General features: G+C 42.1%; 1 protein-coding gene across 1 annotated transcript in view; it reads right to left on the bottom strand.

Annotated features, from left to right (window-relative positions):
- The window catches only part of LOC129693648 (MORC family CW-type zinc finger protein 3-like), a 58,962-nt gene that overhangs the window by 34,605 nt on the left and 11,901 nt on the right, over positions 1–12,456 (bottom strand). The window contains exons 5-11 of the mRNA XM_055630432.1: positions 11,706–11,849; positions 10,958–11,111; positions 10,075–10,203; positions 7,919–8,038; positions 7,715–7,812; positions 4,663–4,761; positions 3,895–4,023 (exon numbers count right to left, since the gene is read on the bottom strand). Coding sequence (XP_055486407.1) covers positions 3,895–4,023; positions 4,663–4,761; positions 7,715–7,812; positions 7,919–8,038; positions 10,075–10,203; positions 10,958–11,111; positions 11,706–11,849 — 873 coding nt within the window. The remainder of the gene's footprint in view (positions 1–3,894; positions 4,024–4,662; positions 4,762–7,714; positions 7,813–7,918; positions 8,039–10,074; positions 10,204–10,957; positions 11,112–11,705; positions 11,850–12,456) is intronic.

Here is a 12,456-nt window from a genome sequence, read left to right on the forward strand (position 1 = left end):
GGACAAAAAATTATGGGAGGCAATGCAACGATTGATCACCCCTAAGGAATACGCCCCTAAGGAATTCTTGACAATTTTAGGGTACCCTATGTACAGGCACGTGCCGTGCGTAATTAGTCAGGATAGGCAGTGGCTTTTAAAAATCTTGAAAACCGCGCATGAGCAGATTATTCTCTCCCCGGCAAGCTGTCAGTAGGCTTTAAAAAAACCTGGAAACCGCGCATGCGCAGATTGGTCTGTCGACATTTATCAAGTAATTTGCCTTCAATAGGTCCGATCTCTTAATAAAGTCTTTAAAAACATATAGCTCAAAGAAATTTACTTACCATATTATTTGTACACAAAACCCATTTGTCTCTCTTTGTTTCCAGTTGTATCAAGCCGTTTTAAATGCTCTAATTATTTTTGTTCCTTTGCACTGTTCTTTAAGTTCCAGCGTTGGTCTGCCATTTTCAATTATTTTGGTCTTTTCCTCGTACGTTTGCTTCGAGAAACTCTTCAGGTAATCACTATCCATCTTTGAAAAACCCGCCAAGAAACTTGCGTGTGCGCAGTAGGCAGGCGCGCATGATCAGTGCGCAGCACATGCACGCAGTCCACGGTGTAAAGGCAGAATTTCAGCTGCCTTTACGGAGCGTTGCCACTGATGGCTTGAAGCATCGTCAACGCCACGTGAGTAGCACATACTTCCGCGTTTTACATGTACTGCGGATGAAAGGCACGGGAGAATTATGCCTCCCTAACAGATTGATCTCTTAGAGCAGCATAATTCACCCGTGCCTTTACTATTTATGACCATCTATCTATCTATATAAAAAATAATGACCACTTTATAATTTTAGTCAGGGTAGGCACTGTCTACCTTGCCTACCCTGATGGCACATGCCTGCCTATATATGAAGCCTCAGTGAGGGGGGTAACAAAAGAGGGTGACAGAGAAAAGGCTGTTTTTACGGCCCTTACACATTTCTTCCAGGGACCAGTGGAATTGATACAAAAATTGGAAGTTAAAATTAGAAGAAGAAGGCCTGGATCCTGCCAGATTATCTTAGGGACATGCCTGTTCGGAAGACCATTTTCCCTCAGTTCCACTGGAGAAGTTACAGAACAGTTAGGCCAGATCAGTGTTGTTTGTGAAGAGACAGGGCATTGGAGCAGAGCTTGCCCCATGAGAGAACAAAGGAGGAAAGGGTTGAAGGAGAGGGTCACGAGGTCCAAGAAGTTTGTGGGTCCCTAGGGGCTATAGGGATACTTGGGACCCTGAAGATCAAAGTAGAGGACGCTGGCCAGAGGATCAAGGGGCGGGAAATCAAACACCTTCCTCGCAATCAAATCAATTTCTGTAGTCCTGATCTGCCAGCCAGTCCAGAGTGTGGACGGAGTAACCCGACCCATGCTTCAGAGCCCATAAATTAAATCTGAGGAAATAGAACATACCCTCCTCATAACACTGAGATGGTCCAGGGGAAATAAAAAACAATTCAAAATCAGAACAAAAAAAAACCTTACAAATACCTAGAAGGAAGTTATAAAGAAGAGGTAGTAATTCCAAGAAACTACTATTATTGTATCTGATTGGGATCAAGAAAAGCACACCGATAGAAAGGAGCATAAAATATAATAAACTATATTAATAAAATAATAAAGAAAAGAGACAAAGTAGCTGGTGTCAAAAGAAAAAGGAAAATAACTAAAAGGAACTCAGATCGGCACTAGGAAAAGAAGAGAAGGAATCTATTGTGCAGGAGGTGTAGGAGCAAGGAATAGGAGCAAATGTAAACCTTTTGTTGAGTTGTGCCTCCAGAACAGTGCTGCCTATAAAACACCATTATATGTGGAGTGAGGTAAAAGGGCATGTGGACCCTCAAGAACGGGCAGAAGACACAGCTCAGGTAGGATGTGTAACCATCATTTCCACCCAGGTAGCTCCCCACAGATAGAGACAAACAGAGAGAAATAAGTGATACTGTCCTGTCCCTTTAACATTTACAATTTGGGAGAGGCCAACAGACAAAGACAAAGCTCCTCATAATGGTATTCCTACTCCTGCAAATTTAACATCAAGGGAAATTTATCCAACCCTTGACAATAAAGCGGCTACTATTATCAAGGAGTAAAGAAAATTGTCCCTAGATTTGGCATTCCTATTTGGCTTGATTTAAAATAGTGGTCCACAACATATTGAAATAAATTGATGAAAATTATATAAACAGAAATTCTGGGAATTCCACAGAAATTGAGTTGAATTGTGCTTATCGACCACAAGCTGTGGATCGAAAAGGGATAAGGGATAAGACAGACCCTATAACTCAAAATAGTAAATTAAAGGCCGAGACTGAATTTGGCAGAATTGAAGCATTCCCCATGGTTAATTTAAGTAAGACTCACGCCTGTAGGGTAATCTGGACTGAACCCAGCTGAAATTCATATGAGGAACCTTCATTAAGAGTACATTGGAAATCACCATTTGACTGCAGAGATAACTGACCACAGTTTAGTTAAGATCATAGCGTGGGAAGGATTGTATCATTGAGTAGCAGCAGTGTACAGAGAGAGGCCTTCTGCTGACAGTAGATGAAAGTAATGCATGGGTATATCTTCACCACTGTAAAAGTCTCAGTGGAAGTATGGACTGCTAACTTACTTTATCCCAGGTTTTTCCTAGGAACTTTATACTCTACTATGAATCAAGCACAAATGAATTGGCAACATGGATGGAGGGGATTCGCGTGCACGAAAACTCAGGAGGTGAAGACTCATCGACAGGAATCATGATGCTACGCCCATGAAAACTCAGGAAGCTTGATGAGATTCTGGGAAGATACATCATCATCTTGTTGTTAATATGTTTGATAGAATGCAACAGTCACCAGTGTACAATTAGTTATCATAAATGATGGTTACCATATGACAAAAGGAAGGAATGTAAATCCTGGTCAAAAGAGAGCAGGAACAGAACCAAAATTTAGCAAAGGATTCATGCATTGTAAGGCCATTTTGGTCAAGTCTGTATGTAATAAGACAAGCTGCAGAATGGTGCCAGTAAGTCTAGGTCCCAGATCAAAGTTGCAGATAAGAAATGTATAAGTATCTCTTTAATTGTCAGAATGAATGAGATTTTTCCAGAGGATCTCCAAAGAAGTGTAAAATGCATGAAGTTGATTGGATTACTGCAAACAAATTGTAAATAATGTTGCGAGACAGTTACCCTGCTGTTTGTTCATTGGCCAAAGTGTTAAGCCCTGGCAGGTTTGTTTGAGTTCCAGGGTAAATGTTGCATTATTCAGTTAGGTTAGCTTCCTTCCAGAAGCTTCTCCTAGAAACAATGTATGGGAGACTCTAATTGGTTTGGGGAACTGTCAATAATGTACTGATGTAATTAATATGTTTGATTGGATTGTAAGGAGACCACCCCTATGTAGTTCAGCCCCTCAAGGTTTGTGGACCTATAAAAGGTGTCTCCATCTTAGATCTTCTGGAAGTGCATGACCTTTTGGAGTGTTTCTACTGCACAAGGCTGAAGGACTTGGCCAGGCAGATACAAAGATCGAATCCGCGGTGGTTTAGGTGTCGTATAGGGGAATTTGTTGTTCAATCTAAAAATAAAGTTGTTCCAGTGCTTGACTCAGTGGTTTTTGACTGAACTAGACTGGGGAGTAAGCTTGAAAAGAGCATATTTACAGGGAGATCAGGTAGGTTTAGGTGGACTGCGCGGAGGCATTAGGCTAAATCATTGCCAAGCATTCGCTTGGTCTCGCCGATATATAGGAGTCCGTACCTGGTACAGCAGATGAGATCTTAACTTTCAGGATTTGGTTGATCAAAAGGTGCAATACAATGTGCCTGTGAAAGGATAAAAATCCACGTGATAAACCAAAAAGTCAGTCTGTTTACCTATAATTTGTGTCTGGATTCATACCGCAGAACCACTTGTCAGGAAGCATATCTTGGTTTGCCATATCTGAAAGCTTTCGCCATTTCAAGCAGCCATCACATTGAACCCATACTTGATCAGGGACTTTCCTGTAAAAAAACAAATAAATAAAAATGAAACAGTATATAAGTTTGGGAAAATATCAGATTACGAATTTAAAAGGTTTAGTTTAGAGAGAACAGACCCTTCGGCCCACGGAGTCCACGTTGACCAGCAATCACCCCGTACACTAGCAGTATTCTACACACTAGGGACAATCTGCAATGTCACCAACGCCCATTAATCTACAAACCAGTAGGTTTTTGGATTGTGGGAGGAAACCGGAGCACCCGGAGAAAACCCACGTGGTCATGGGGAGAACGTACAAATTCCATACAGACTGCACCCTTAGTGAGGATCGAACCAGGGGCTCTGGCGCTGTAAGGCAGCACCTTTACCACTGTGCCACCGTGTTGAAATATTGAATTGCAAAAATAAAAGTGCTTCATCTCATTTACCAGATCTTCTCACTTGGAGTTGGCAGGTCAAAGATTCAACATGGTCAATCTAGTTCCACAGCCACCCAAAGAGTAGAAAATGGCCACAGCACAAACCCCCCCCACACCAGAGAACGACAATATGTAAACTCTTTACAAAAAAAGCTATCGAATAGCATTGGAGGTAAATGATAACGCAGCTTAAAGTCAAGTTAGGACGTGTATTTTTGCAGCAATACTGCAAGTACTTACAGAGAATCTTCAACAGGAACGTTCGATAAGTCACGCTGTCTATTCTTTTTCTCATTCCAGTAATCAGAAAGTTTCATACCAATCGCCTTAACAGTCAGTCTTTAAGTTAAAAATAAAAATGTTAACATTCTTTTCCAAGAAATAAGTTCCAGTCTTATATTCAGTTTGTATATAGGTTGTGCAGCAATACCAAAATGCCACTGAAAACATATTACACTGTCAATAATAGGAATTTTTCTTAGGCGTGCGCTCTGCATAGCCCAAAATTATTAATATATTGTGGTATATCAGTTTATGCAAACAATTTACAGAAAATTCTGCTGTCGGAGATAACAGAATGACATACATATAAAATAGACATCTGAGGCATCTTCCCATCTCCACCCCTTTCCTCCTTCCAGAGACCATTCCCTCCGCAACTCCCTGATTAACTCATCCCTTCCCACCCGAACAACCACCTCCCCAGGTACCTTCTCCTGCAACCGCAGAAGATGCAACACCGGTCCCTATACCTCCTCCCAAGACTCTGTACAGGGACCCCGACAGTCTTTACAGGTCATGCAGAAGCTCACTTCCACCGTCTCCAAACTCATCTACTGCATCTGTTGTTCAAGATGTGGACTCTTGTGCGAGACCAAACGTACCCTGGCCGATCATTTCGCTGAACATCTTCGCTCAGTCCGCCCGAGCCTACGAACACTTTAGTTCTCCTTACCAATCCCACACTGAACTTTCTGTGCTAGGTCTCCTCCATTGTCAGAGTGAAGCTAAATGCAAATTGGAAGATCAGCATCTCGTATTTCGCTTGGGCAGATTACAGCCCAGCGGTATGAATATTGATTTCTCAAACTTCAAGTAACCCCCTCTCTCTATCCCTCCCCCATCCAAGTCGCATTAGCTTCTCATATTCACCCAACAAACAACTAACAATGGCCTGTTTTCTTTGTCATCGTTAGTTTTTTAGCATACAGTGCCTGCCATAATGTTTGCGACGAAAACCCATCATTTATTTATTTGCCTCTGTGCTCCACAATTTGAGATTTGTAATAGAAAGAAACATGTGGTTAAAGTACACATTGTCAGATTTTATTAAAGGCAATTTTTATACATTTTGGTTTCACCATGTAGAAATTACAGCTGTGTTTATACATAGTTCCCCCATCTCAGGGCACCATAATGTTTGAGACACATGGCTTCACAGTCGTTTGTAATTGTTCAGGTGTGTTTAATCCTTAATGCAGGTTGACCACCAGGGGCTCCGGGGAGATGGCAGCCCTGCCGGCAGTCTGTTCGTTTTTTCTTGTTGTTATTTTTAGTTTGTAAAAAGTTTTGTTTTAATGTTCTTCGGTTTGTTTTATGTGGGGCAAGGGATTGAGGGAAATTTTTTGTCAAGTTCCTACCTTCCCGGAGATGTGATCAATTTTCGGATCTAATTCTCCGGGCTCTGCAGCCTAACATCGATGGAGCTGGAGGCCTCCTCAGACTGTCGTGAGCCCTGTCGCAGGGCGCGGACTTAACATCAGAGTGGATCCCTTGCCTGGGATCGCACCCACCGCAGAATCACCATCAAGGGCTCGCAGTTTCGGGTGAGGCCGAGGCAGGAGCTCCAACGTCACGGAAGGTTCGACCAGCCCCGACGCGAGGTTCGATCGCCCGGGCCCGCCCCACCCTCAGACGGGCCCACCCCACCCTCAGACGGGCCCGCCCCACCCTCAGACGGGCCCGCCCCACCCTCAGACAGGCCCGCCCCACCCTCACATCACCAGACAGGCCCGCCCCACCCTCACATCACCACACCTCCACACAACCCCACTCCAACACACCCGCACACAGCTCCTCATAGAAAAATAGGTGCAGGAGTAGGCCATTCGAGCCAGCATTACCATTCAATATGATCATGGCTGATCATTTAAAATCAGTACCCTCTAACCTAAAATCTCCACCCCCTCACAGCCCCACTCCACATCCTCCCCTCACACAGCCCCACTCATATAAAACATAAAACATGACATTGCTGTCCCAAACATAACAGTGCCCTGAAATATTGGGGGGGGGGGTGAATGTACAAAAATGGCCTTTATTAAAATCAGACAATGTGCACCTTAACCACATGTGATTTTTTTTCTATTACATATATCAAATTGTGGAGCACAGAGGCAAATAAATAAATGATGGGTCTTGGTCCCAAACATTATGGAGGGCACTGTATCTTTCATTCATTGTTCTTGATCTCTCAACATCATTGTCTATATCTCTCCTTTCCCTTTTCCCTAACCCGTCTGAAGAATGGTCTTGACCCGAAACGTCACCCATTCCTTCTCTCCAGAAATATTGCCTATCCTGCTGAGTTACTCCAGCTTTTTGTGTCTATCTTTGTTTTAAACCAGCATCTGCAGTTCTTTCCAATACATATAAAATAGGAAAGGTGCCAATACAGCATTACACTGAGCTAGCCATATACAAACAAACTAAACTACAGAGCCAAATCAAAAGGATATAGCTTTATGGTAAGATAGATTTAAAGGGGACCTTCGGGGCAAGTTGTCTTTAAAACACGGTGAGTGGTTGATATCTGCAATGCACGTCCAGAGATGGTGATGAAATTAGGCCCAATTACCGTGTATAAGAGGCATTTAGAGCTAAACTTACATCGGCAAGGCATTGAAAGACAAATACTAATGTCAGCCAACGAAATCAACGCAGGTGGGCAAATGGTCTTCATGGTATGGTATTAAAACAAAGTGTACTATTTAATGGTCAACTGAGAATGCCCGAACACTACTAAACACAAGACTTTCATTTAAGTTTGAGAAATAGAATCAGAGTAATACAGCATGGAAACCGGCCCATCCGCCCAATTTGCCCACACTGGCCAACATGTCCCAGCTACGTTGGTCCCACCTGCCCGCGAAACGTCATCTAATCCTTTTCTCCAGAGATGCTGCCTGACCTGCTGAGTTACTCAAGCATTTGTGTGTATATTAAATTTTAAGGCACGATTAAGCATATTACATATTGTGAAAAGGTAGCTCACACACAAATGTATTTTCACCTGTATTCGTTCGAATAATCAAAGTCTTGCTTATTGTGTGTGGGCTTGAGAAAGTCACATTCAATAACTCCAATGACACCCACTCCCACATCATTTGTCTGAAAAACAAAATGACAATTGAATTTAACCATTCTGATTTTGGATGTCAAAAGTAAATAATAATTTTAAACAATGATAGATCTTATAATTTCGGAGTACACTCACAAGAAGCTGACAGCCAACTCTCTCATAGGGTTTAATCAAACGGTTTTTGTGATACATCATTATCCCATAATGTTCCTTGTTTCTCCAATTGAAGCCAAACGTTATTTTTACGTTTCTTTTCTTCAAAGAGCATTAAGGAAACTGTAGTCCAGTCATAATTACATTGGAAATTAAAAATAGGCAACAATCGTTTTCTTGCTCTTTTGAGTTAACAATAAACAGTCTGCATTTTTGCCTCAAATTACACTAGTGTCCCACCATATTGATGAAACTTAGCACACATACTTCTGGGACCCGTCTTATCATTTTCCTGGAATCCCTTTCCACTCGAGCAAAGGGGTACATATATCTTAACTAGACACAGAGAATTGTGTTAAATATCTTGAAACTTCTGCATTTGAGATGGTGGGAGAAATGTCTGCCTACCAGTTTGGGGGCGGTGAGGTTGTGGCTGGGGGAAAAGGAAATTAGCAGGGGTATTAATTCAAACTGGAGAATTTAATGTTCATACCATTGGGTTGTAAGCTGCCCAAGAGGAATATGAGGTGCTGTTTCTTCAAGTTTATGTGTGGCCTCAATCTGGCAATGGAGATGGGCTAAGGAAAGAAAGGTCAGTATGGGAATGGGAAGATGGGGTTAAGATGTTGGCAGACAAAACACAAGTGATCGGTAATAGTCGCTTGGTCTATGCTTGGTCTTTCCGGTGTGATGGATGCCACATTAGGAGCACTGAATGCAATAGATAAAGTTGGAAGAGGCGAACTTGAGTCTGGAAGGGCTGAAGAGTTCCCTGGATGGTAGCAGGAGAGAAAGTGGAGAGACACTTTCCTAATTTCATACAATTGCAGGGGAATGTATCTGGGGTGGGGGGTGAACACAGGATGGATGGGAAAGGACGAGTGAATCAAGGAGTCGAGGAAGGAATGGTCTGTGGAAAGTAAAAAAGGGTGCAGATGGAAAGATGTGACTGGTGGTGGGATCCAGTTGAAGGCGGTGGAAATGCCAAAAAATAATGCGCTGGATGCAGAGACTGATGGAATAAAAGGCGAGGACCAGGTGAATATCTTTGTTCCAGCTGAGGGGGAGATGGGACGAGAGCACTTCTATGGGACGGAGGAGACACAGGTGATGGCTCCATCTTCAATATCTGGGGAGAAACCACATTTACTGCAGAAAGAGGATACCTCAGCAGGAGATGGAGAAATTGAGAGTAAGTGATGGTGTCCTTGCAAGAGGCAAAGTGAGAGGATGTATAGTCACAGCAGCTGTGGGAGTCAGTTGGTTTGTATTAGACGTCTCAATTTCTCCAACTCCACCGCATCTCCCAAGGTAAGGCATTCTATATCTGAGATGCCACCTTTCTTCAGTGAATGTGGCTTCCCCTCTGCCGTTGCGGGAAGAGCCCTTAACTTTCAAGAACCAAAGCAAATTGAATAGAAACTGAATAGAAACCAAGAGAGGAAGGGCGATCCAAGGATATTTGAAAAACGTAGCAAGTAGTTAGGAACTGAAATTGACCATCAGGGCAGAGTGGAGGGGAAAGGGCCTGTCCCACGAGCATGCGACTCCATGCGCCAAGCGCGACCTAAAGGGCCTGCGACTGCGGGGGCCGCGCGGAGGTAGAGTGAGTGACATGAAGTTCAAGCGAAGTCCGCGCGTGACGTACAGCGTCGAGGTGGTGCAGGCCGTTACCGCAAGGAATTTTTGAACACGGTCAGTTTTTTGGAGCCCCGCGCGATGTCGGGACCAGCTCCGCACAACTACATACGGCTCCGGTGATCGAAGTGGGGCCGGCCCCGCGAGGCCGTACGGCTCACGCGACCACGTTAGGTCGCGCTTGCCGCATGTAGTTGCATGCTCCTTTGACAGGCCCTTTAGGTGGCGCTTGCCGCATGGAGTCGCATGCTCGTGGGACAGGCCCTGAAGGGGGATGGGATGCAAGGGGACATCAGATGCACAAAAGGAAAAATTGGACAACTCTAGCAAGAGGCCAGTGAAGTAGGATTACTAAATTGTGTAAATTACTACCTGTGCAATAACCTGTGATTTTACAAACATAAATACTGTAAAATATGTGCTCCCAATTAAGAGATATTACATTAAATGGATGCACAATAGACTATGCTAAAGTTCAAAGATATTTTCAAAAAGGATACAACTGCTGATGGCCTGTATGTATCATGTTCAATACGAGCAAGGCTTTTGGAAATAAGTTGTGTTTTAACCTTCATTCCTCGAAGAATTATTTGCATACGTGGCTTCAGGTATAAAATACTACAATAAGCCTGAAAATAAAATGCAACGATGGATAAAAACAATTTGAACGATCATCTCAGATTTATGCTTTAAAAAAATTACAACTTTTTAATGGGAATATAAAGTCAGTGAATTTCAATTCTAATTTAATTTCAAACTCTTACGCAAAATAATCCAACAAGTGGAAAATATATATATAAATTAATTAAGAGGTAACTTTTTCCCAAATAGAAGTTTATTTGTAATGGATTTTTTGAATCAGTAACAGGATGGTGATGCTAGAAGACCACAATTTGCCACATCCTTAATTTCCCTCAACCAGGCAGTGGTGAGTTATTTTCTTAGTGTTGTTGAACTTAATGTGAAGTACTATTAGGTAAGTGAATTCAGAGTCTTAGATCCAGCAATGGAGAAAACCTCAGTTTGGTTTATTGTCACGAGTACCGAGCGAGGTACAGTGAAAAGCTTTTGTTGCGTGCTAACCAGTCAGCAGAAAGACAATACATGATTCCAATTGATCCATTTCTCATAGATACATAATGAGTAAATAACGTTCGTTCAGTGCAAGGTAATGCCAGCAAAGTCCGATCAAGTCACCAGAGAGGTAGAAAGGTGATAAAGTCAGGATACATGTAACTTTGTCAGGAACTTTCAGATTGTGGTGTTCCCGTATCAGCCGCATGAAAATTCCAAACTGTGCATTAGAAGTGAAGCAGAAGCATGACGATACTGCACCATTTTAACCACTTATGATGTGCAAGTGTGCAAGGGAAATGAACTTACCCGTAATGAATAATCGCTTTCCGGCGTAAACTGATCCACCCGATCCTGCCTTTTGTATTTTTTCTTCTCCGTGCTGTCATTCAAAATTTCTTCAGGGATTCGGATATCATACTTGTCACTATCAAAATCAAACTCTGGCTTTCCATCCTTGGTTCTAGAATTAACATTAACACCATGAAACCTTGAATACACAAACTTCAGTTTAAGCATTTTAAAGATAGATGCTGCCAGCAGGACAGGCAGCTTCTCCGGAGAGAAGGAATGGGTGATGTTTCGGGTCGAGACCCTTAAGGGTCTGATGAAGGGTCTTGACCTGAAACGGCACCTATTCCATCTCTCCAGAGATGCTGCCGGTCCCGCTGAGTTACTCCAGCATTTTCAGTTTAAGCGAGCATCTGCAGTTCCTTCCTAAGAATTTTAAAGGCCAGGTAAACCAGGCGTCTATCACACACTGTGAATGGCATATCACGTAATTTCTTGACTAATCCATGGGATAACTCTTCAAATTTAGATTGCAATCCAAGGCATTTTCTGAATAAGATTTTTGCAAGGTTACATGGGCAGGGAATGATTTTGTAATTTCTGAATTTGGGTGCCAAAGTCAATGTTAGACAATCCCCCACTTAAGCAAAACATTGAATTCTACAACCGAGTGTCTTACAACGGCAAGCGAGAGGTGTTCAATCCTATCTTTGCTCTCATCTCCTTACCGCAAAAATGTGTCGCATGCATTTAAAATCATTCTTACCCTCTCATGTTCCAAATGATAATCCTTGTTCCTTTTCTTCCAGAGATAGCATCCAGTTCAGCATGAAGCTCCTGTTCAGTTTTGAATAAAGAATGGGACAAAATTGCGTTCAAGCTTAATTGCATGTCTTCATTTAAAAGCTTTTGTGAGAACTGCGTTAAGGAATAAAACCAAATTCAAAAAAACATATTTTACGTGATTTTTTTTAAATTCACGTGATTTTGTTACTTCACCTAGGATCAGATCCACTGCCCAACATTTCATACAACTTTGAATATTAAAGAAAGGAATATGAAATAATAGATGAAAATTGACAGCCTGACCCAAGACAAATCCCAATCCCGATTCCATCCCTTGAGCTGCTTGTAAGAAGATTTAACAATATTTCTCAAATTGAAAATGCTTCCTATGCAAATGAAATTGAACCCCACCGAGAACAAAGTAGAAAATAACATCTCTCTTCAGCCCCATTTCACCTGGGGAAGAAAACAATGATCCAATCATCCAAATGAATATAAATATTAGTAACATGGGTAAACTGTTGAAGTGTAAATATTAAGAGAAATGTTCCAATACAATAATTTTTTATCATATATGCAACTTGTAAAATTATAAATCCAAAAAATAAAATCTTTTAGCTTTTGATCACTTTTATTACAAAATTTCTACTTCGATCATGCAATACGATTGAAGTGGTGACTTGTTATGGAGGTGCAGAAATATAGAAAATAGGTGCAGGAGGAGGCCATTC

This window comes from Leucoraja erinacea, unplaced genomic scaffold, assembly GCF_028641065.1.
Source record: "Leucoraja erinacea ecotype New England unplaced genomic scaffold, Leri_hhj_1 Leri_376S, whole genome shotgun sequence".
Lineage (NCBI taxonomy): Eukaryota > Metazoa > Chordata > Chondrichthyes > Rajiformes > Rajidae > Leucoraja > Leucoraja erinaceus.